Source organism: Eschrichtius robustus, chromosome X (assembly GCF_028021215.1).
Source record: "Eschrichtius robustus isolate mEscRob2 chromosome X, mEscRob2.pri, whole genome shotgun sequence".
NCBI lineage: Eukaryota > Metazoa > Chordata > Mammalia > Artiodactyla > Eschrichtiidae > Eschrichtius > Eschrichtius robustus.
The window spans coordinates 15,897,807-15,924,232 of NC_090845.1; the positions used below are offsets into that span (position 1 = coordinate 15,897,807).

Sequence of the window (26,426 nt, forward strand, 5' to 3'; positions counted from 1 at the left end):
CTGTATCACACTAAATTTTACAAAAATCAACCATTAACATCTCTTTCCTAAAATTATGGCAGCAGGGAACCAAAGAGGTACCTAACAAAAAGATCATCATGGTAGGTAGTATTGTAGTATAATGGGATGTGTTAAAGTTCCAAATTACAGAAGATTCTAATAGCAGTTACAAGAATAATACGGCTATGTGCTCATACCTAGCCACTGCCCTCCTCCACCACACTACCTACTCATTTGCTACACCCATCTTTTTTTTTCTGGTATAAATAAATAAATTTAGTGGGGTAAATTTTAAGTATGCTTACATTTGATTCCACTTATAAGTTTACATTTAACTTAGGCCAAATGATTGGGTTCTGTGCTTAGACTCCACTTAAACCTCAGCAGTTATTCCATCACAGAAGACCAGGTTAGGCATGTCTACGTCCTTGGAAAAGTCAACCAAGGAGCTTCAATATTTTGATGACTTTTCTTTGAAAGAAAATATCTAGACTAGATGACACTATATTCAACTTGGGAAGCACATCATTACAACTGATAAACACATGACGGAAATAACATACTAATCTATGATGGCTTCCACAGTCAAAAATTTTTACGGACATGTAGATTTTACTTAACACTATCAAAGTATCAATTTAACTTGAAAAAACAACCAAAATCATGTAAAACATGTATATAACACTTGTTATGCCCAACCTTTAAAAAACTATCTTCAAGATACACACAATGGAATGCCATGTGTAATTTTAAATAGACTATCAACTATAAAGGTATCTGAGCACCCCAAAATGTTTCTAGCAGCAAGGCTTCAATAGTCTAAGTGTGACTTGTAGCTTTGTCCATATTCCCCAGTGTGGACTGTCAATTCAGACCATGATGTTGTGTTGGCCCTCAAAAATTCTAATTGTAAACTTTTACCTCCAGTTCTCCAACCTGGACAGTACCCTCACTGTTCTGCCTGCTGCTCCTCAGTTGGACATGAAATCCTACCCTCAATGCCAAGAGCAGTTAGATCTAACTTCAATAAAATAAAAGAACATGTATTAATTAGTTATTATCTTACCATGAGTTCCTGGTGGTTGTAATACATCTCCGGTCAGGCGACACCACCCAACTGGGAAAATATCTCGACAATAATACTTGCACCAATAATCAAAAGTTCCACTCCAGCCATCGAATGTGATATAAACTTCATCTCCTTTAACATTTCCAATAGTTGCAGGGCAGATCAGATAAGGGTTCTTTTTGTCTATAGCTTCAAGTTTCATTCCCACTTTAAAAGTATTTACAGGTGGCTTTGGTGGTTCCTACCAAAACATTAAAAAAAAGTTTTCATTGTTAAAATGTATTAAGAAGCATTTGCTCAATTGTATTCTTACAACCTTTAGCAACCAAAAATTAAGCTTCATGTTTATCAATTAAATACAGGAAGAAACAGTTCTCACAGATTCCTCTGAAACTCTGCTCTACAATATCTCACTTACTCTGGAGCAGAGCCAAGAACCTAGAAGAAAACAAAACCAGCCTGATAGTAATTCATTCATTCATTCACTCAAGAAGTATGTATTATATACTATGTACCAGGAATTTAGCATTCATAAGTGAACAAAAATATCAAGATCCCTGTTCCGGTGGAGCTTATATTCTAGTAGTGGTGGTAGCAGGGGTAGGGGAGCCAGATAGGATGAAGGGGAGGAAGCAATAACAAGAAATTTTAAAAGAGTCAAACAAACCTAAAAATATATAAATTATAGGGTATTTTGAAAGATAGTAAGTACAGCAGCAGATAATATCTAAAAAAAACCTCGAAGTATAAAATGCAGATACAAGAACATGAAAGTCACACAAGTCTGGAGTCATTTATGATATGCAATCCAGAAACAAATATTTAAAAGTATTCCTTAAGGACTTCCCTGGTGGTCCAGTGGTTAAGAATCCACCTTCCAATGCAAGGGACGCGGGTTCGATCCCTGGTCAGGGCACTAAGACCCCACATGCCGCGGGGCTTGCCCTGCTCTATAGCCCACGTGCCACAATTAGAGACAAGCCCACGCACCACAAGGAAGAGCCCGCATGCCACAATGAAAGATCCCACGTGCCACAACTAAGACCTGACGCAGCCAAATAATAAATGTTTAAATAAAAATAAAAGTATTCCTTAGTTACAGAAAGTTAAAGCATGCAAATGCTAACAGGATTCTTAGAAAGCCCAAGTGCTATGTTAAAAGCAACATCTTTTTTTTTTTTTTTCAACTTGCTTTTTATCCTAGTAAATGGCACCATCAGCAATCCAATCACCCAAGCCAGAAATCTGAAAATGGTCCTAGACCTGTGGTTCTCAGCCTGACTGAACATTAGAATCACCTGGAGCCACACTACCAGCGCTATTGATTAAATCAGTCTAGGTGGGGCTCACGGCATGTTTTAATTGCCCAGATCCAAGGATGAGAACCACTACCCTAGATGCATCCTTTCCCCCTAACACAATCAAAGACCACAACCTGCCAATTCTACCGCCTAGATCTTTAGAATAACGATATTGAAAGTTAAACCTTCAGGGGACTTCCCTGGTGGTGCAGTGGTTAAGAATCCGCCTGCCAATGCAGGGGACATGGGTTCGAGCCCTGGTCCGGGAAGATCCCACATGCCACAGAGCAACTAAGCCCACGCGCCACAACTACTGAAGCCCGCGCTCTAGAACCCGAGAGCCACAACAAGAGAAGCCACCGCAGTGAGAAGCCTGTGCACCGCGACAAAGAGTAGCCCCTGCTCACCGCAACTAGAGAAAGCTTACGCCCAGCAACGAAGACCCAACGCAGCTATAAGTAAATAAATAAATAAGTAAGTAAGTAAGTTAACCTTAAGGAGTGCTTATTATATATATATAAAAAAAAAGGTAACCTTCAATTGTTTAGTATATGCCAGGCACAGTTTAAATATTTTCCATATATTCATTTAATTCTCACAACAATCCTATGAAGTCAGTGCAATTATTATACCCATTTTACAGATGATAAAACTGATGCACAGTGGCCTAAGACTATACCATAAGTATCAGAGCTAGATTTTAAACTTAAATAGCCAACTTTGTGGAACACCCTACACCCCATCATCTGCTGGGCCAACTCCAACTCATCCACACTTCAAAGCCCAATTCTCCTGGTCTCTTTAAGGCTTCCCTGACCAATGCATGCCCACTCCAAGGCCCACCAAAGAGGTGCTCTTGCCTTCAACTGTGAAACTATTGTTAAAATGTGTTCACTCCTCTGAGACTTCCCCGGCGGTCCAGTGGTTAAGACTCTGCCTTCCAATGCAGGAGGCGTGGGTTCAATCCCTGGTTGGGGAGCTAAGATACCACATGCCGTGGGGTGTGGCCAAAAAGTTAAAAAAAAAATGTGTTCACTCCTCTATGAGACAAAGGGATTCTTAAAACCAAGTACCACATCTTTTACATATTGTTATTTCCAGCACAGTATCCAACAGTAAGCATTTTTTAAATGAATGAACCAAGGAATCACCTGGAGAACAGTAAATGAGCTCACAACTAACTCTTTCACCAAGATATAATTTTAAAAACCTATCTGGTAGGGGCTTCCCTGGTGGCGCAGTGGTTGAGAATCTGCCTGCCAATGCAGGGGACACAGGTTTGAGCCCTGGTCCGGGAAGATCCCACATGCCGCACAGCAGCTAGGCCCGTGAGCCACAATTACTGAGCCTGCGCGTCTGGAGCCTGTGCTCCGCAACAGGAGAGGCCGCGATAGTGAGAGGCCCACGCACCGCGATGAAGAGTGGCCCCCACTTGCCACACTAGAGAAAGCCCTCACACAGAAAGGAAGACCCAACACAGCCATAAATAATAAATTTTTTTAAAAAAACCTATCTGGTAGATTGGTTCCTTTTAAAAATGCCTCCTTTACTGTAAAGCAATTATACTCCAATAAAGATGTTTAAAAAAAAAAAAAAAGCCTCCTTTAAACCCATCTCAACGTCCCGTGCTTTCTCTGTTTCCTTTAGCCTTGCAATCTGAAAATTCCTTAATTCTTAGCCTTCAAAGTCCTTTTAGTTGCATATTCTTAATATGATTCTTAAAAACCACCCTGAAAGTCAGCAGGGCAAAAGTTAGATTGATCAAGGATCAAAGTATTTGATAAATAGCTGGTAAGTAAGAAGCAGAGTCACATACTGACACTTCATGAAAGGGCCAAAGGTCCGTTATCACTTATTACATATGGAAAGAAGCGGGGGGAAGATTTTACAAAGTATAACCATGGAGGTTGATATATTTGTGCTAGACATTCACAGAACGCAAAAAACATTCAAGACACATATAAGGATCACAGGGCCTTACACTGTCATTTAACAGAGTAAGACTTTCCATAGCAAAGTGAACTAAGATCAAATGGCAATATACATTTTCTGCTACAAAACAGATTTAAGACAGTCATGACAAGAGAAACAGAACTAATTTTAAGATTCAAATGTATAACCTAAAAAGAAGCCCCAATATGACAGTATGTTATCAATGTCACTATTGGCTGGCAAGTAACAAAAACCGGAAAATGATTACAGACAAAATGCAATTTATTCTCTAAAGATTTTCATGCTGTTTATTAATTCTTCTAAATTTCATGAATACTCTATCAAATTTTCTTACATAAGTACAGCCATACAGGTAAATTTTTTTTAAAACATCTTTATTGGAGTATAATTGCTTTACAATGGTGTGTTAGTTTCTGCTTTATAACAAAATGAATCAGTTATACATATACATATGTTCCCATATCTCTTCCCTCTTGCATCTCCCTCCCTCCCACCCTCCCTATCCCACCCCTCTAGGCGGTCACAAAGCACCAAGCTGATCTCCCTGTGCTATGCGGCTGCTTCCCACTAGCTATCTATTTTACATTTGGTAGTGTATATATGTCCATGACACTCTCTCACCCTGTCACATCTTACCCCTCCCCCTCCCCATATCCTCAAGACCATTCTCTAGTAGGTCTGTGTCTTTATTCCCGTCTTGCCACTAGGTTCTTCATGACCTTTTCTTTCCCCTTAGATTCCATATATATGTGTTAGCATACTGTATTTGTTTTTCTCTTTCTGACTTACTTCACTCTGTATGACAGACTCTAACTCCATCCACCTCACTACAAATACCTCCATTTCATTTCTTTTTATGGCTGAGTAATATTCCATTGTATATATGTGCCACATCTTCTTTATCCATTCATCCGATGATGGACACTTAGGTTGCTTCCATGTCCTGGCTATTGTAAATAGAGCTGCAATGAACATTTTGGTACATGATTCTTTTTGAATTATGGTTTTCTCAGGGTATATGCCCAGTAGTGGGATTGCTAGGTCATATGGTAGTTCTATTTTTAGTTTTTTAAGGAACCTCCATACTGTTCTCCATAGTGGCTGTATCAATTTACATTCCCACCAACAGTACAAGAGTGTTCCCTTTTCTCCACACCCTCTCTAGCATTTATTGTTTCTAGATTTTTTGATGATGGCCATTCTGACCAGTGTGAGATGATATCTCATTCATACAGGTAAATATTAATAAAGCTCTAGAACAAATTTTTATTTTTAAAAATAATCAAAGGAACTACTGTTTTAATAACACAGTAAATGAAAGGGCTTTATCTCAAAACAACCTCCTTCCAGATTTAGATAACTGGCAAAATGGTTCCCTCTGCTGTCCACAAAAGGTAATGATACAAACTTGCTTTAAAATGTGTTGTTTTTTTTAAAATAAATTTATTTATTTATTTATTTATTTATTTTTAGCTGCATTGGGTCTTCGTTGCTCTGCGCGGTCTTTCTCTAGTTGCGGCGGGCAGGGGCTACTCTTCATTGTGGCGCGCGGGCTTCTCATTCCGGTGGCTTCTCTTGTTGCAGAGCACGGGCTCTAGGCATGCGGGCTCAGTAGTTGTGGCTCACGGGCTTAGCTGCTCAGCGGCATGTGGGATCTTCCTGGACCAGGGCTCGAGCCCTAAAATGTTTTTAAAGAATATAGTTTGTGGGCTTCCCTGGTGGCGCAGTGGTTAAGAATCCGCCTGCCAATGCAGGGGACACAGGTTCGAGCCTTGGTCCGGGAAGATCCCACATGCCGCGGAGCAACCAAGCCGGTGAGCCACAACTACTGAGCCTGCGCTCTAGAGCCCACGCGCCCAGAGCCCGTGCTCTGCAACAAGAGAAGCCACCGCAGTGAGAAGCCTGCGCACCACAACAAAGAGTAGCCCCCACTCGCCGCAACTAAAGAAAGCCCACGCACAGCAACAAAGACCCAATGCAGCCCAAAAAATTAATTAATTTAAAAAAATATATATAGTTTGTCATCATCCATTCTTGAATGACTTCCTAAACACAAAGATATAATTTGCAAAAGCAATAGCTAAAATAAACAAGGGATCATTCTCTTTTCTTTTACTGTAAGAAAATGATTCTGTTCTAGAAGGTGGCTAGCAAAGAATGGCCTTTTAACCTCCCTCCTTGCTTACCTACAATATGGTTCTCCTTACAGGCTACTTTTTCACATATCCCACTGACTGAAGCCAGTCTCAGCATTACCTACATTACCCTTCTGCCTGGAATATTTTTACCCTTGTAGTCTCAAGGTTCATTCTCTCCCTTTCTCCACATCTTCACTCAAATGGCAACTTCTCAGCAAGACCTTCCTGGCCAACCTATCTAAAATGTCACCCTCCCTTCTCCTTAGCATATACAACTATCAAACATAATACACATGTATTTATTATGGTTTACTACAAACTTACCAAGCTAGAAGGTAAGCTCCATAAAGCCTGGAGTTTTTTATAGCTTTGTTTACAGCTATATTCCTAGAGTCTACCTCTGATCACAAACTCCTATCCTTAATTTCTACTTCCTTACTTTTAATCAATTACTTCTTTGACCTCATCAAGAACTGTAGTCCTTTAAGCTTCATTTATTCATTTACAAATATTTACTGAGTGCCTACTAAATGCCAGACACTACTGAAGGTTCTTGATATATATTGACTAGCAAAATAAAAATCCCACCCTTGCAGTGCTCACATGCTAGTAAAGAGAAAGATGAGGAACATAATAAGTAAAATATATTCTATGTTATAAATGGTAAGTGCTTTGCAAAAACAGAGGGAGAGAGAGAGAGAGAGAGAGAAGAGCAAAGGGAGATCCAGAGAGCAATGTAGGGGAGGGGTTGTGCAACTGTAAACAGGGTAATCAGGACAAGCCTCATCTGGAAGGTGACATGTGAACAGAAGCCTGAAGGAGGTGATTATTAACCATGCAGTTATCTAGAGGAAGAGTGTTCTAGGCAGAGCCAACAGCCAGGGCCAAGGCCCTAAAACAGGAGATGTGTCTGAAATATTCGAAGAACAAGAAAGCAGAGTGTGGCTAAAACGCAGTATGCAAGTGGGAGGGCAGTAGGAAACGAGGTCAGAGAGATAGTGAGGGGTCGTATCATGTAGAGCTGTGGAGGCCACTGTAAGAACTCTGGCTTTTACTCTGAGTAAAACAGGGAGCCCCCTGGGTGGTTTTGAGCAGAGGAGTGATATAATCTCACTTATGTTTTAAATGGAATACTCTGGTTGCTGTGTTGACTACAGACTGTAAGGTTATAAATATAAAGAGATCTATGAAGAGGTTACCACAGTAATCCAAGTGAGAGATAAAGGCAGCTTGTTCCAGCCTGATAGCAATGGAGATGGCAAGAAGTGGCTGGATTTCAAATATATTTTGAAGGTAGAGCAAATAGGGTTTCCATATGGACTGGATGTAGTGTGTGACAGAAATAATCACCAAGGTTTTTGGCAGAAGCAAATGGAAGGATAGTTGCTACTCCCTGATATGGTAAAGGCTGCAGGTGGAGCAGTTTGACATGTCTATTAGACATCCAAATAGGGATACTGAGTAGGTAGGCTGGATATACAAGTCTGAGTTGGGAGCAAAAGGTCTGGAGCGGAAATATAAATTTGAAAGTCATCTGCATATAAACTGTATTTAAAGCCAGGAATTAGATGAGGTCACCAAGGAATTAATACAGATCAGAGTTTCTCAAACATGACACTACTGTCATTTGGGACCAGAACATTCTGTTGTAGGGGCTGTTCTGTGCAGTGTAGGATGTTTAGTAGCATCCCTGATCTTTACTCACTAGGTTTAAGTAGCACCCACATACACACACAGTTGTGATAACCCAAAACGTCCCCTGTTGAGAACCACTGTATAAAGAAGAGAAGAGGGGACTTCCCTGGTGGTGTCCAGACTCCGCACTCCCAATGTGCGGGGCCCAGGTTCAATCCCTGGTCAGGGAGCTAGATCCCACATGCATGCCGCAACTAAGAGTCCGCATGCCGTAACGAAGATCCTGCACGCGGCAACAAAGGTCCCACGTGCTGCAGCTAGGACCCGGCACAGCCAAATAAATAAATAAATAAATAATTTTTTTTAAAAAAGAAGAGAAGAGGACCAAACACTCTAACATTCTATCACACCCGTTCACATCCAGGTTACAGAGCATCATATCACCACTTTCTTCTCAGCACCCCAAACCAACTTATCCCCTTGCCCTTGTTCTGTTACCTCCAAACCTTAGTTCAATATCACCATCCACTTTATCTATTTATACTCAGTTGCCAAGCACTGCTGGAGAAAAGTCCCACATGCTTATTACATGTAGTGCTACACATATTTAGTCTTCACCCTCAGGTGAACCCTCCAAAATACTGTCATATGTCCCTAGGTCGATCCCTCTCCCATCCCACATGGCAGCTATTCCAAACCTTTATCATTTGCCTTAAGACCAATAATGTTTCCTCATTATACATTCATTACTTTATTTGTTAACTGACTTTCTCCCCAACCACAGAGTAAGCTCTCTGCCTTGGTGTTAGAATATAGTAGACTTTCAATCTATGTATGAATCCTTCCCTCCAGCCTCTGTCAGTTTCCTATTTCAGAGTAAATCGAGGCCATCAGGAATGAACTCTATCAATATTCTGCCCCACAATTACAAATTTAACTCTATCTGAGGACACTTTTCAGCTGGTCTTCATTCTTGCTAATGTAACTGATGAATTTCCTATCTACCAAATAGTCAAGAATCAGCTTTCCTTTTAACTGACCTCTACTAAGTACCTGATATGGGTACTTATACATCATAAAGGTGAGTAGGTATTTCTCAAGGTTCTAAACTTGACACTCTTCTCTTCTCCTTCTATATATTCTCTTTGGACTAGCTCATTCATGCTCAAGGCTTCCATCCCTACCGTTTAAGCTAAAAACTCCCAAATCCACGTACCCAAGCCAAACCTTATTGCTAATTTCTAAATACTTTATGTCTAATGTCTGGTGGTAGTCATTCCTCCTCAAACTTCCCAGAGGCACTTCAACATGTCGAAAACTAAACCTATCTTCTCCCTCTCTATGTATTCATCTTCCTGTACTCCCCCATCCTTTCTTTATTCATCGAACAAACAAGTACGTACCAGGATCTATGATAGGCACTGCAAATACAAAGCCATGTTTCAAAAGGAACTCACAGTCTAGGAACCAAGAGACAGTGAAAATAATAATATAATCCAATAACCACAAAGACTGACATATGGGGGACTTCCCTGGTGGCGCAGTGGTTAAGAATCCGCCTGCCAATGCAGGGGACACAGGTTCGAGCCCTGGTCCGGGAAGACTCCACATGCCGCGGAGCAACTAAGCCCATGTGCCGCAACTACTGAGCCTGCGCTCTAGAGCCCGCGAGCCACAACTACTGAAGCCCACGCGCCTAGAGCCCATGCTCCGCAACAAGAGAAGCCACCGCCATGAGAAGTCTGCAGACCGCAATGAAGAGTAGCCTCCGCTCGATGCAACTAGAGAAAGGCCCACGTGCAGCAATGAAGACCCAACGCAGCCAAAAATAAATAAATAAATAAATTCATTTTTAAAAAAGACTGACATATGCACAAGGTGCTACAGAAGTATAAGAATACAGAGGCAAAAATAGGGAAGGTATCCTGGAGGATTTAATGCCTGAAATGAATCTTAAAATAAAAATAGGGATTAACCAGAGATAACCAGCCTAAAAAAAGGAATATGGTATGGACAGGCTATTATAAGCAATTTAGAACATAAAATCCAAAGCAAGAAGTGGCAACTGTAAACCAGATCACAGAGCACCTTAAGGGCCATATTAACAAACTTATACTTCATCCTGAATGCAAATGGGAACTTCAAAGGCGTTTTAAGTATGGAATGATGTGATATGGCTTCTGTATCAGATATTTCTAGCAGTTGTGTTTAAGGGTGACAATTATAGGCAGTTATAAGGCTAGTTGAACAGTCTAGGCAAGAGGAAAGCCTGCACAAGGGGCAGTGGTATTAAAGTTAGAAAGAAGAGACACAACAAAGAAATAATTAGCAAGCTAAGTAGGTGGGCCTTCCTAATTAATTGGCTATCCAGAGGCCAGGGTGAAGGAGGAGTGAGGATTTAAGATGGCTCCTGGCCAAGTTCCAAGCTTGGCTGAAAAGAGCACCCCACAAATCAGTAAGAGTAAGAAAAGAAATCCAGTAGAAAAAAGGCAAAGGCTATAATCAGGCGATTCACAGAAAAATAAAAGGCCATTAAACACATTTTAAAAGTTCAATTTCACTGGTAATCGCTTCAATGCAAATTACAATGGGATACCATTACCATTCCCACCTCCAAAAAAAGATTCACAAAATTTTAAAAGATAGATAATATTCATTGCTAGTAAAGGTGTGGGAATACGAATATATCTATACACTTATACTGGAGCATAGTTTGGAACACCCTTTTAAGGTGCAATTTAACAGTATATTTCAACACTTAAAGCATACATTCCCTTTGAACCAGGAATTCTACTTCTAAGAATGTAGGCATTCACACTTACGTAAAAAGTTCTATATGAACTATAGAACATTCTATAAGAATGTCCACTGTAGATGATTTAAACAAGAATATGGAGACAACCTAAACATCAATCCCTAGGGAGAGGTTAAATCACTTACGGTAATCCATACCACAGAAGAGTACAATACAACCTAAAATATATATGAAACAAAATGGAAATTTCAAAAAATCCATATTTTAGGGGAAAAACTAAATCACAAAATATATTCCAATTTATGTTTAAAAAATAAAAGCCCATATATGTTTGTGAATGCACAGATAAAGGTCAAGAAGAACATTTTGGAGAGAACAGTAGAATGGAGGAACGGGATAAATGGACACTCATTTTTCACTTAAGTATATAGTTTGATTTTTCCCCCCACACAAAGATGAATTACTTTTATAATTTTTAAAATGAAAAACATAATGTGACATGCGGCATGTGACTAGCTGGTAAAGCAACTTAATAAGGAAAATAGATCCAGTGGCTTTTCTAAAGCCACAGCCTAAGCTAATAAGTATTTAATAAAGACTACTACTAAACATCTCTTGTTGTTAGCTATCCTCACATATGCTTTACACAATGCCCAAAGGGATTGCATTCACCTGTGCCCCTTGCTGGTAGGGCAAGCCCACTTACAGCATTCATGCTGCTCAAAGCTATACTCAAAGATTTTTTCTTTGCAATGCAGGAATCATGTCAACTGACACTGCACATCTTTATATCTTTAATCTTCCTGAAAAGTTTTTAAAACCTACAATCAATGTTTACCATTCCTGATATGAATGGTTGTAATAAAATTTAAGTGACTGAGAAAACAATGAGGACAGAGAGTAAGAAATATTTTGACCCGTAATTTAACTAAAACTTGGCTTTCATTCATTGTTTCTTAACACAGTGTACTCTTTCAACATTTCTCAAGAGCATAAACTATTTTTGGAATTTTCCCTCTTTGTTATATAACAAGTATTTCCTTATAACAAATTCTTTCTGATGACTGTTTATAACATTCTTTTACTTCTGCAACCAAATCTCTCCAAGTAACTTTCAAGTGGTTTTTTTGTCCCATCATTTTCTCCAATATCAAAGAGACGACTAATATAGCAAACTGAGGCGAAGCTTCACTTCTGAAGGTACATATAAAATAATAACAAACATTTGCTTCCAGTAGAGTACCCCTTTTTGTATCTGAGGTCAAGAAAGAAGGTACTAATTCATTTTGACTACTGGATGATTAAAACTGAGCCTTTTTTATGACTTGCTGTTACGGGCTGAATTGTGTCTCTGTGTCTCACCCCCCACCCAACCAAAATTCATATGTTTAAGTCCTAACCCCAGTACCTCAGAATGTGATTGTATTTGGAGATAGGGTCTTTAAAGAGATAACTAAGTTAAAATAAGGCCATTATGGTGGGCCCTAATCCAAATGACCAATGTCCTCATAAGAGGAGGAAATTAGGATGCAGATACGTAGCTCACGTATCTTTTCCTCCCAAAGAGGAGAAAACAACTATCTATAAACCAAGGAGAGGGGCCTCAAAAGAAACCAAGCCTGCTGACACCTTGATCTCAACTTCTAGGCTCCAGAGCTGTGAGAAAATAAATTTCTGTTCAAGCCACTGTTATGGACTGAGTTACATCTTCCCAAAATTCATAATTTGAAGCCCTAACTCCCAATGTGACTATATTTAGAAACAGGACATTTAAGGAGGTAATACAGGTTAAGTGAGGTCCTAACAGTGGGGCCCTAAGCCCATAGGACTAGTGTCTTTTCTAGAGAAAGGGAAACCAGAGATCCCTCTCTTCCACGCATGCACAAAGAGGCCATGTGAGGACGGAGCGAAAAAACTATAAGCTGAGAAGAGAGGCCTCACCAGAAACCAACCCTGATGACACTTTGATCTTTGACTTCTTGCCTCCAGAAATGTGAAAAAATAAATTTCAGTTATTTAAGCCACCCAGTCTGTGGTATTTTGCTACAGCAGCCCGAGCAGACTAATACACTTGCCAATCAAGTAATTTAAAAAGCATTTTTGCTTTCCATGTCAGAGAAGACAAAGCATTTAAGCACCCACTGAAACAATAAAACCACAGCCCAGTTGATGGAAGCTTTTCATAACATCTTTCTCACCTTCTTAAAGAATGTTGCAGGTGCCATTTCAGATACAGTCAGTATTCGCAAGAGGAACATTGGCCAAGATGTTGTGTTCATCTGGTACCCTATTTTATAAAATAAAGCAGAAATCATTTTTTAAAAGCCTCCCTGTGATATTACAGCAAGCTGGTATTTAAAAAAAAGTTTCATTTACCATTCTCCTCCAGAGAATGACTTTCTTTTTTTTTTTTTTTTTTTTTTTAATAGGCATGTCTCATTTTATTGCATTTTGCTTTACTGCACTTTGCAGATACTGTGTTTTTTACAAAATGAAGGTTTGTGGCATCCCTGCATTGAGCAAGTCTATTTTTTTTTTTAAACATCTTTATTGAAGTATAATTGCTTCACAATGGTGTGTTAGTTTCTGCTTTATAACAAAGTGAATCAGCTATACATATACATATATCCCCATATCTCTTCCCTCCTGCATCTCCCTCCCTCCCACCCTCCCCATCCCACCCCCCCAGGCAGTCACAAAGCACCGAGCTGATCTCCCTATGCTATGTGGCTGCTTCCCACTAGCTATCTATTTTACATTTGGTAGTGTATATATGTCCATGACACTCTCTCACCCTGTCACATCTCAACTCTCCCCCTCCCCATATCCTCAAGTCCATTCTTTAGTAGGTCTGTGTCTTTATTCCCATCTTGCCACTAGGTTCTTCATGACCTTTTTTTTTTTTCCTTAGATTCCATATATATGTGTTAGCATACTGTATTTGTTTTACTCTTTCTGACTTACTTCACTCTGTATGACAGACTCTAACTCCATCCACCTCACTACAAATACCTCCATTTCATTTCTTTTTATGGCTGAGCAATATTCCATTGTATATATGTGCCACATCTTCTTTATCCATTCATCCGATGATGGACACTTAGGTTGCTTCCATGTCCTGGCTATTGTAAATAGAGCTGCAATGAACATTTTGGTACATGACTCTTTTTGAATTATGGTTTTCTCAGGGTATATGCCCAGTAGTGGGATTGCTGGGTCGTATGGCAGTTCTATTTTTAGTTTTTTAAGGAACCTCCATACTGTTCTCCATAGTGGCTGTATCAATTTACATTCCCACCAACACTGCAAGAGTGTTCCCTTTTCTCCACACCCTCTCCAGCATTTATTGTTTGTAGATTTTTTGATGATGGCCATTCTGACCGGTGTGAGATGATACCTCATTGTAGTTTTGATTTGCATTTCTCTAATGATTAATGATGTTGAGCATTCTTTCATGTATCTGTTGGCCATCTGTATATCTTCTTTGGAGAAATGTCTGTTTAGGTCTTCTGCCCATTTTTGGATTGGGTTGTTTGTTTTTTTGTTATTGAGCTGCATGAGCTGCTTGTAAATCTTGGAGATTAATCCTTTGTCAGTTGCTTCATTTGCAAATATTTTCTCCCATTCTGAGGGTTGTCTTTTTGTCTTGTTTATGGTTTCCTTTGCTGTGCAAAAGCTTTTAAGTTTCATTAGGTCCCATTTGTTTATTTGTGTTTTTATTTCCATTTCTCTAGGAGGTGGGTCAAAAAGGATCTTGCTGTGATTTATGTCATAGAGTGTTCTGCCTATGTTTTCCTCTAAGAGTTTGATAGTGTCTGGCTTTACACTTAGGTCTTTAATCCATTTTGAGTTTATTTTTGTGTATGGTGTCAGGGAGTGTTCTAATTTCATACTTTTACATGTACCTGTCCAGTTTTCCCAGCACCACTTATTGAAGAGGCTGTCTTTTCTCCACTGTATATGCTTGCCTCCTTTATCAAAGATAAGGTGACCATATGTGCGTGGGTTTATCTCTGGGCTTTCTATCCTGTTCCATTGATCTATATTTCTGTTTTTGTGCCAGTACCAAACTGTCTTGATTACTGTAGCTTTGTAATATAGTCTGAAGTCAGGGAGCCTGATTCCTCCAGCTCCATTTTTCGTTCTCAAGATTGCTTTGGCTATTCGGGGTCTTTTGTGTCTCCATACAAATTGTGAAATTTTTGTTCTAGTTCTGTGAAAAATGCCAGTGGTAGTTTGATAGGGATTGCATTGAATCTGTAGATTGCTTTGGGTAGTAGAGTCATTTTCACAATGTTGATTCTTCCAATCCAAGAACATGGTATATCTCTCCATCTATTTGTATCATCTTTAATTTCTTTTATCAGTGTCCTATAATTTTCTGCATACAGGTCTTTTGTCTCCTTAGGTAGGTTTATTCCTAGATATTTTATTCTTTTTGTTGCAATGGTAAATGGGAGTGTTTTCTTAATTTCACTTTCAGATTTTTCATCATTAGTATATAGGAATGCAAGAGATTTCTGTGCATTAATTTTGTATCCTGCTACTTTACCAAATTCATTGATTAGCTCTAGTAGTTTTCTGGTAGCAGTTTTAGGATTCTCTATGTATAGTATCATGTCATCTGCAAACAGTGACAGCTTTACTTCTTCTTTTCCGATTTGGATTCCTTTTATTTCTTTTTCTTCTCTGATTGCTGTGGCTAACACTTCCAAAACTATGTTGAATAATAGTGGTGAGAGTGGGCAACCTTGTCTTGTTCCTGATCTTAGTGGAAATGGTTTCAGTTTTTCACCATTGAGGACAATGTTGGCTGTGGGTTTGTCATATATGGCCTTTATTATGTTGAGGAAAGTTCCCTCTATGCCTACTTTCTGCAGGGCTTTCATCATAAATGGGTGTTGAATTTTGTCGAAAGCTTTCTCTGCATCTATTGATATGATCATATGGTTTTTCTCCTTCAATTTGTTAATATGATGTATCACATTGATTGATTTGCATATATTGAAGAATCCTTGCATTCCTGGGATAAACCCCACTTGATCATGGTGTATGATCCTTTTAATGTGCTGTTGGATTCTGTTTGCTAGTATTTTGTTGAGGATTTTTGCATCTATGTTCATCAGTGATATTGGCCTGTAGTTTTCTTTCTTTGTGACATCTTTGTCTGGTTTTGGTATCAGGGTGATGGTGGCCTCGTAGAATGAGTTTGGGAGTGTTCCTCCCTCTGCAATATTTTGGAAGAGTTTGAGAAGGATAGGTGTTAGCTCTTCTCTAAATGTTTGATAGAATTCGCCTGTGAAGCCATCTGGTCCTGGGCTTTTGTTTGTTGGAAGATTTTTAATCACAGTTTCAATTTCGGTGCTTGTGACTGGTCTGTTCATATTTTCTATTTCTTCCTGGTTCAGTCTCGGCAGGTTGTGCATTTCTAAGAATCTGTCCATTTCTTCCAGGTTGTCCATTTTATTGGCATAGAGTTGCTTGTAGTAATCTCTCATGATCTTTTGTATTTCTGCAGTGTCAGTGGTTACTTCTCCTTTTTCATTTCTAATTCTATTGATTTGAGTCTTCTCCCTTTTTCTCTTGATGAGTCTGGCTAATGGTTTATCAATAACTTATCCTGAAGTGCATTTAAAAATATGATGGACTGATGAATTGACAGGAGGACAGATGGACAGATAAGTGATAAAGGAAGTATAGTAAAATGATAACGGGTAGAGCCTAGGTAGTGGGTATGTGGTGTTCACTGTAAAATTCTTTCACCTTTTTTGTAGGTTTGAAATTTTTCATACATTATGTTGGGAAAAAAGACAGCTCTCACTTTAGTAATCTTTGCTCACACTAAATGATCTTATCTTAGAACTTGTTATCAGATACTATCAAAATAGACTCAACAGGTGTCTTCTCTAGATATCTCATCAATTAATGGTGAATATCACAGCATCTGGCATGTGCAGCGGGGAGCAGGGGTCTGCTAGTTTTAGTATTTTCTGGGGGCAATCTGTTACATGCAACACTTGCCTCCCTTGATGCCAGAATTGGTGAGAACTTGGCATGCATCCCTGATGAATACATGCATTAAGATAGGGAGGCACATGAATCACGTTGGCAATGGGTCCATCAATAGGATAAAATACGCAAGGAAGTTCAGACAGAAAGTCATCCTATAATAATCATGTACCAAAACACCCTTAATCTGACTAGGAAAATAATTGTTGCTAGGGAAAAATGGGGGAGGGTTGTTACACACTCTCTTAAAATAAATCAGTATTATTAGTGATATCTAATAAATAGTTATCCACAGCATGGATTCTCCACACTGTGGTTAGAATAGTGCATAAGAATCATTCTCTGGTCCTTATGCATTTCTCTTAACCCCCATCTTATCCTATTACATGATGTACCATGATTTTCTTTTTTAATTTAGCATTTTTCTTAATTCTTTAATTGCCTAAAGTCAAACATAGATTAAAAGGTCAAAAAAGATCAAAGTGCATGTTAAAAATTCAAACATAGATAAAACTAATCCATGATATTAAGAAGTCTGGACAGTAGTTACCTTTGGGAAGGAGGAGGATATGACTGGGGATCAGCAGGAATGGGGGGCTTCTAGGGTGCTGACAATGTTCTATTTCTTGATTTGGGTGTTGGTTATACAAGTGTGTTCGTTTATAAGCTGTACACTTTTCTCCATGTATGTTGAAACTTTAAAAAAACCTTTTAGGGACTTCCCTGGTGGTGCAGTGGTTAAGAATGTGCCTGCCAATGCAGAGGACACGGGTTCGATCCCTGGTCCAGGAAGATCCCACATGTCATGGAGCAACTAAGCCTGTGTGCCACAACTACTGAGCCCACACGCCACAACTACGGAAGCCTGTGTGCTCTAGAGCCTGTGCGCCAACTACTGAGCCCACGCACTCTAGGGCCCGTGTGCCGCAACTACTGAGCCTGTGTGCTGCAACTACTGAAGCCCGGGTGCCTAGGGCCCGTGCTCCACAATAAGAGAAGCCACCACAATGAGAAGCCCGTGCTCCACAACAAAGAGTAGCTCCCGCTCGCCACAACTAGAGAAAGCCCGTGCGCAGCAACAAAGACCCAACGCAGCCAAAAAAAACCAAAAAAAACCAAAAAAAAAACCTTTTAAATAATAACCTTTAAGGTTTAAATAAATAAACTTTTTAAAAAGGAAAACGAAATAAGTTGTGTTATATTAAAATGGAAACTATTCAAAAGCGCCTGATGAGCAAATAGGCAAAAATTGCATTTTTTTATTATGTGCTGTCAAAATACACACTAATCAGCATGTATTTCATATTTTTAATTAATAAACTCTAAAAGTAATTTGAAAAAAGAATGATTATAAATCTGGTTATGTGTTTGAAATGCTGACAATCACAATAGCTATGTTTCCTTTAAACAAAATACAAACACATAGTATCATGCTGTAAACAGAGAAATAAAATCCAAACAGGGAAGCACTAAGCCTCAGGTTTATATTATGTCTCTTACAGAATTCTGTATGATTTAAGAAATATTATAAAAATAAACAACAAAAAATGTGAATGATATGAAGAAAGGGGAAAAGCATAAAACACATACACCCTAAACCATCTTCTTGGAATAACACATCTCTGATTAGTTTTTTCAAATATTTTAAACCAAATTAGGAATAAGTAACAATTACAGCAAGGACAGTATAAAAAGATATTGCTAAAAGAGTAGTTATTATTATCTTACATTTTTGGTTCCCAGGGAATTTTTCACTAGTAGGAGACAAAAAAATCCATTCTCTCACTGTGCTTTATAATAGAGAATTTTCATTTTTAGCATTGTAAAGAAGAAACAAAAACCGATACCCACCATTCACTCAGAATGTAGAAGTAATAAACTAAATCCTTATATTCTACAGAATACCATGGTACTCTTTAAAAGAGAAAATTTTTGCACAAAATTAGTGTCACAGACTTCTTACCTTTTAAAAACTTGGTCAAAATTGAGAGCTTTGTATTAAAAACCTTTGCTGAAGAGTTCCATCCACCTCCTCCTTTTCAAAGATCTACAGGTACTGACTCCTACCCCTCTCACTATGACTTCTTCCCACATAGGTGTAATGAAATTCCCAAGTCTGAAACTGGAGTCCCAATGTAAAATCATACCCTTCTGCTGTGCTCATCCCCATACCAAAAATGATGAATGGCTCATTAGACAATATTGAGGGAGGAAGTGACTCATATCAAATGCTACAAACTTCTCCCCCAGAAGGGTTTCTGAATCTTCATGTGTAATCCAGTAGAGCTGCTTCTGACATTTCAAGTTTTAAGGCAGAATGAGTCTTGCCGGAGTGGGGAAACTTTAGCACACAAATGCCAAATATGTACTTAGGTGAAACTCTATAACATATGGTACTGAGTTACTTTCTCAACATTCTCCACAGTAACCACCTGACTATCTATTTGTAAGAATGCCCAGAAGAAGAGATTTTTAAAAGGCCAGTTAAAATTATTTCTATTGAATATTACATTAACAAGAATATGTTATTTTAAAAACTGTTTATCCTTACCCAGTGGAGGCTGAAGTAAGTCCCCCTCCTTTTCACATGTCCCAACAGGCTGTATCTCCGGAGAATCAACAAGCCGCCAAAAATCATTTCTGTTGTCACTACCGTCCAGTCTTAAACGTAGCCTGGCACCAGTAATTCCAACGACTGTGGCGATACATATTGAAGTCATATTGCGAGGGTCACGGGCTTCCAATTTCATACCAACTTTGAAGTCATTAGCTGGTGGAATCTTGGACTATATATAAACACACATATAAATAAAATTTTGTTAAAACCCATCAACTATAAGAAAATCAAATGGTCAGTTATGTTACCAGAATACGCGAGGAACGTTTTAAGTAACAGTCACAGCAGTTGGTGAACAAAGAGCTATAAGGGTTAAGAAAAAGATCTTCTCCAAACCCTCTCCTTGGCTTGACATGCAGCCTGACTTGGCTGCCCACTGCTGGTCTTACTCATCTGCCCACTTCCAGGCAACCCAAATACAGCCTCAAAAATGCATCCTGAGTGGCTTTCTAAAATAAGAATATGATTAGGCCATTCCCCTTAAAATAAGCCGAACGGCAGCTCACCATTGCCTAACATAAAGTCCAAATCCTCAGTACAGGTTAAAAGCCACCACACCTTAATCTCATTCCCATATTATCACTTCTACCCACTTTGTGCTTCAGCCACCCCATACGATCCCTTAACACTCAGGTTCTTTTACACCCACGTGCCTTTGCTTTGGATGTTCTCTCTGCCTGGAATATCCCTCCCCTCATCCCAACCACCTCAGATAGCCACCTCTTCTGTAAGCCCTCCCAGTATACTTATCACACTTTTCATAATTAATTATTTACATGTCTGTCTTTCTCTCCAGAGGGGCAGTCACAAGAGCTTAGTATATCTGACATAAAGTAAATTCTTAATGAATGGATGCAAAGAGACCATCTGGTTCTTAAGCAGCACTACCACAATCCCACTATCTCCTCACACTACTAGAACCTAACAATCACACAGGCACCCTTCAACAAGTTAATAGTTTACATCAATATATACAACATGACACCTACAGAATTTTGGCGTACCTGTCTGAAACACTCTGAAGGAGCACTTAAAGATCCAGTGTCTTTCAAGTAATTTTCCCAGTGAAAATCATCTGGAAAAAAACACGCAAAAATACTTTTGTTGTTTCCTTTTTTTGGCCATGCCACGCAGCTTGTGGGATCTTAGTTCCCCGACCAGGAATCGAACCTGGGCCCACGGCAGTGAAAGTGCCGAGTCTTAACCACTGGACCAGCAGGGAATTCCCATTAATACATATAATATGTATACTAACTTTCAGGAATAAAATGGGTTTTAGTTCCATATCTCTTCAAAGAAATACTTCTTAAAGAACAGATTCAAATTTCCTGATCTACATTTGACTACCAGCATGGAAGTAAAAAATAAGACAACTTCCTGATAATAATAGCTCTGATATAAATTACAATCTAGATCATCTTGATGTAATGAAGACTGCAGCACAGTGATTCTGAAAATGTGAACTCTAGAAATAACTAAAGGACTTTTTATAGAGTAATAGCAAATTCTACTCATATGTCTCAAATATAAATATACTCAAGACATGTTTTTACCATTTGATCCCATTACTGTGAAGGCGTTTGTTTTTCACAGGGATCTAAAGGTATTTAGATGTGTGGTAGAGCAGAAATAAAGCAATACTTTGTGGAAAGAAAAACTCTGAGAACCAGCATTGTTTCTCAACTGACTATCAGATCCCCATCCAGGGTGTTAAGAATATGGTAGCAGAACAAAGCAGAAACCAGTCATCAGGGCAATGACTGATATGCATTGTTGTAATTATCTATATTTTCTACAAACTCTTGCTGTCCTTTCTCTCACTTAGTCTTCATGATATATTATGCTAAAAGAGAAGGTCAGAAAGCAGTATACTTTGCCTGGACACGTCAATTCACTGTGCCAGTCACACTGCCAAGACAATGAAAGACTTGATAGCAGTATTAAAGGTACTATTAATTCATACAAAGTTTAATTCTCATCAACCATGAGGTTTTTTCTATACTCTTGTCTAATTTCCTCACTATAAAAATATTGGGTTCGGCAGTTCCCTCCCTAGGGGAATCTGTGTTACTAGCCTCTTATATATCCTTCAAAGGATATAACAGTTCCACTTACACACTGTTAATAAATGTTTAACAGCCAACTTTCCAGAAAATACAAACAAACAAAAAGCCTGACTGGTAGTGTTTGCAGATTTCTGTGGTGTAAATACTACCACCATGGCTGACTGCAAGGTGCCAAGGTAAAGTCACCAACCACAAAGTTGGGAAGAAATGTGTACCACTGGCTCTCCCAAGCCGATGTGAGCCAACTTCAGAATACCACTGTTACCTGAAAGTACGCATTTATATGTGCATGTACACATATTATATATGGTATTAAGCATGTCATATGTAACACTGTATACCCTTTTAGAGATTTTTCCACTAAAAAAAAAAAAACTGGGTTTAATTCTTCTTCCAGATAATGTAAAGCAAGCACTACCACAGTGCTGAAAGGTATGCAGCAGAATGTCAAGGAACACAGGCTCTGGAGCTGAACCTGCCGTCTTTCAGTCTGACTCTGCCTCTTACTAGCTATGTGACCCTGAGCAAGTCATTTCACTTTCTCAGCCTCAGTTCCTTCATCTATAAAATGAGGAAAGTAATACATATGGTATAAGGTATTTTGAGAACTAAGTGAAGTAGTATACATGCAAGTAACTCAATAAATGGTTTATGTTATTATTCTAAAACTAAATGTCATAGTTGTGCCTAAACTTAAGAATACTGGATAGCTTTATTAAAAGTGAAAACTGAGATCTGTGGCTCCAAAATTTAACTGACCAGGTTATTTCAGTGACCTCCTAAGCACTAACCTGACAATCAAGAGACCCAAGGTTCTAACTGAAGCTCTACCACCATACGATCTTGGAGAGCATTACAAAAGAAGAACAAAACAACACATGAATGGGGGAAAAAATCTGACTAGGATGTCATTAAGGAGCCACCATACCAGGAAGAAAGGAGTATAAGTTGAAAATAATGACTGAGAAATCAAAACCATTTCACAATTATACCTCAAAGAACTTAATGAAGACTCTTCCACAAACCAGTTACATTTGTAAAATTTTTCAATGACATTGGAAAATACTTTATCCAACACAATTTTTAAAATATTCTATTACCATTTGTGTCTTAATGGGCTATAATTGGAACTAGCAAATCCTTTATACCAGTGCTCCATAATACGATTATTTTCTATTGCACTGCTAGTTAATTTAACCTTTGGAGCCTTAATTTTTTTCTTTATTCATAAGGCAAAAATTTTTAGTCCACAGAACCGTTCAGCTTGGTTGCCCATATGATGAGAGCCTGCCAATAACATGGGGGAAACACACATAGCAAAAGGCTTTACTAATTTAGATTTGATACATCTACAATATCACAGCTGGAATTGCTGACCAGGAGCCAAAATAGTCAAAGTCACAGACAAGCATGAAGTTCCCGTCTGCCTCTGCATCTTATCCTCACTGACAGATTTGGTGGGGGGGGCGGGGGGCGGATTTACCCTCGCTCAGAAAGGAGCCCTGGGAACTGATAGGCCTGTTCGTGAGACAGATGTACATACATAACTTTGTGATCTGACTGTTACCTGCACATGTCTATTGTCCTTCTTGTTTGATTTGTACTCTATTCTAGTCCATACGTTAACCCAAACACCTTTCAGCAAACTGAACATAATCTATGAGGCCCCCCCAGTCTTCTCCAGAGTAAATCAGAATCATAATGTCTTCTACCAGTGCTGGGTTTGGGTTCAGAGGCTATGTAAAGAAAATGGGCAAAACATCTAGAGCTTGAAGCTTCTCAGCTGAATGATCAGCACCCAATACCTCATAGCATTTATCACAACTGTAACTGGGCATTTGTTTAATGTCTACTTAAGCTCAAAGACAGCAAGAATCATATCTGTCTTATTCATCAATGGATTCCCATAGAAGGTCACCAGTATGTGTCAGGCACTGTACTAGGTACTGCAGATGCAGCAGTTAATAAAGCAGACAAAAATCCTGGCTCTCTTGGAGCTTACCTTCCAGCAGTCACTCACTGATTTCTAAAATGAGATGTTAGAGTCAGGGCCCTGAGAAATATCTGCAGATGTCTGTCAATTTGATTAAGTAATATCATTTTTCATCAGAATTTCTCAAACAGAGAGTTTGAGAATTTTGAAAAGTTACTAGTTTCAACCTTTAAGCGTATATTTTTTCAAATTTATTTTCATGAAATTTCCAGAGTAGGAAAATCTATAGAGACAGAAAGTAGATAAGTGGTTGCCTAGGGAGAGGCACTGGGAGGAAATGGGGAGTGGCTGCTAGTTGGGTACAGGATCTCTTTTTAGGGTGACGAAAATGTTCTAAAATTGATTATGGTGATGGTTACACAACTCTGGGAATGTACTACTGAGAACCACTGAATTGTATATTTGAAATGGGTGGATTGTGTGATATATGAATTATATCTCAATAAAACTGTTATATTAAAAAAATGGAAAGCAATTTGTAGGGATAAGGAAGAACATTCTAACCTAACGGCCTCCATTTCCTTTGGAGGGTTTTGTGGGTTGGAAGGAAGACCTGAGGAACAAAATAAGGCCAATGAGAAAGAGAGCTAAGGAAACACTGAGGACACAGCTACAGTGAGAAAGAATGACTCCATGCTCCATGGGGATTACCTCTATAGGCAATCTTCCTGTAGGAACAGAAAGTCATGGGTGAACTACTTACTCCAAGAGTAGGGCTGGCAGGGCAGGTACAACAGAAAGACAAGGGGCAAGAGGTTTGCCTGGTAAACACAGTAAGTTTGCTGTAGTATTTTTTTAATTCAGCCTTTTGTCTACGTATGACTTATTTTCTCATTTTCCTTAAGAGCAGGTGCAATGGGTCAGATTCTATCTCCTGCGTCTCTGATGTAGTGCTATATACATGCTGTTCACAATAAAAAAACTTAAAACATGAATTAATAACTCAGACTTCATAAATAAAGTTAACATTTACTGAACATTTACTATAAGCCTAGGCATTATATTAGGTGCTTTACACTCATTTTCTTGAATTCTAATAGTTCCATGAGGTAAGTAGTATTATCCCTGCGCTACACAGGAGAAAAAGGAGACTAAGAATGTTGAGTAATTTGCCCAAGGTCACAAGGCCAGTAAAGAATGAGGCCAAGATTCTAGAACAGGTCTGTCAGACCCCCTCAATGCCTAAGCTTTAATCCACTGGACTGTCTTTTGACCATCAAAAAAGGACTTTCACATTGACTCTAGTGTTAGAAGGGTTTTTATTAATAATCAAATTATTTTAAATTGGTAATTCATGGTAATTAATAACTATATATCTTTAATTTGGCAACATTTGCACTGAAATACAGGGTTATCTTTTAGCTTAATCCCTCTCTACGTGAAACCAAGGTAAAATTTTCAAAATTAAATACTATCTTTTTGACCTTTCCTATTGCTTAGATTTTATATTTACAGGAGCTTACTATACAGAGATTATACCAAGAGCAATAAGAAAAGAGTTTATATCAACACTGAGTGAGGAAGAAAAATATGTTGTACTGAACTAATTTAAAACCTACCATTTTGCACAGGAGATGTGTCTGACTGAGGAGCTTTCTCTTGATTCTCCTTCTCTGCATCCGTTGACTCTTAAAAAAAAAGAAAGAAAGAAAATAGTGAGAAATAACAGAAGGCCAGAGCAACAGTTTGAAAGAGTACTTATAAAAACCATAAACTAAAACTATTTTCTAATAGAAGCCAGCTTTAATTTTGTAATTAATATCCTCATTTTCTGCATAGGACTTCACTTTCCAATATATAATGTACCTTATAATTTGCTTATTTGTTTATCGTATGTCTCACTTCACTCAAATGTAAGCTCCAAAAGATCAGGAATTTTTAAATTTATTTTGTCTCCTTTGTTCACTGCTGTATCCTCAGTGCCTAGAAAAGGACCTGGCATACAGAACACCCTTGAGCATTTGTTAAGTGAATGAACGAACAAACCAAAATGAGCTGAGCTGATCCTTACAATGTTCAGATTAATGTGCCTCAGAAATAAAGTGCATGCTTTTGAGAATTTAAAACAAAAGGGAAGCTAGAATACAATGTAATTCAATGGACTAGGCAAAGCTTTTCTCTGTGCTAGGCTGAGGAGCTCAAACAGTACTGGACCTTGGGACTTCAACAAGTCTAAGATGTATTTCATCCACATTTATTACAGTATATATTTCTTAAATGACTCATTTAAAAATTAATCATAATACTCTTATTATGCTGAATAATTAACCAAAATTCTTTAATATTATCAAATAAGTAGTCAGTATTCTCATTTTCCCTATTGTCCTAAATATTTTAAATGTGTCTGTTTCAATCAGGACACAGATAAAGTCCATACAGAGCAATGGCAGATACATTTCTTAAATTTCTTTTGATCTGTAGACTCCTCCTCCTCCTCCTTCTTTTTCCCCCTTCCCCTAGCAATTTTTTTGCCGATGATACCAGTTCAGAGATTTCCAGTCTGGAGTTTGCTGACCACTTCCTCATGATGCTGGGTTCTTCTGGTCCTTATATTTCCTCTAAATTTGTATTGCTATTTCGAGCCAGAAGAGCTTAACCAGATTCAGGTTTGGCTTTTTTGGGAGGAGGAGAGAAGATGACTTCATAGGTACTTCTCACAGGGGGTTCCTAATATACCTAGTTCTCGCTCTTTTTGTGATATGAGCCGCCATGGATGATTATTGCCTAGATCCATTAGTTCATTAGTGGCTGCAAAATGGAGGTATTCTAATTATCATCCTGTCTTTATTAGCCAGAAAACTTCTATAGAGAGAAACCTCCCCTCTTCAACCATTCAGTTTCCTTGAGGTAGAGCTCACAAAGGGAAGTCACAATCAACACTTTGTTCTTT

General features: G+C 38.6%; 1 protein-coding gene across 4 annotated transcripts in view; it reads right to left on the minus strand.

Annotated features, from left to right (window-relative positions):
- Positions 1–26,426, minus strand: part of LOC137757137 (sex comb on midleg-like protein 2) — a 120,562-nt gene that overhangs the window by 48,396 nt on the left and 45,740 nt on the right. For all 4 annotated transcript variants that reach the window (XM_068533760.1, XM_068533761.1, XM_068533763.1 and 1 more), the window contains exons 9-13: positions 25,096–25,164; positions 20,482–20,552; positions 19,412–19,646; positions 13,050–13,138; positions 1,067–1,310 (exon numbers count right to left, since the gene is read on the minus strand). In XM_068533760.1, coding sequence (XP_068389861.1) covers positions 1,067–1,310; positions 13,050–13,138; positions 19,412–19,646; positions 20,482–20,552; positions 25,096–25,164 — 708 coding nt within the window. The remainder of the gene's footprint in view (positions 1–1,066; positions 1,311–13,049; positions 13,139–19,411; positions 19,647–20,481; positions 20,553–25,095; positions 25,165–26,426) is intronic.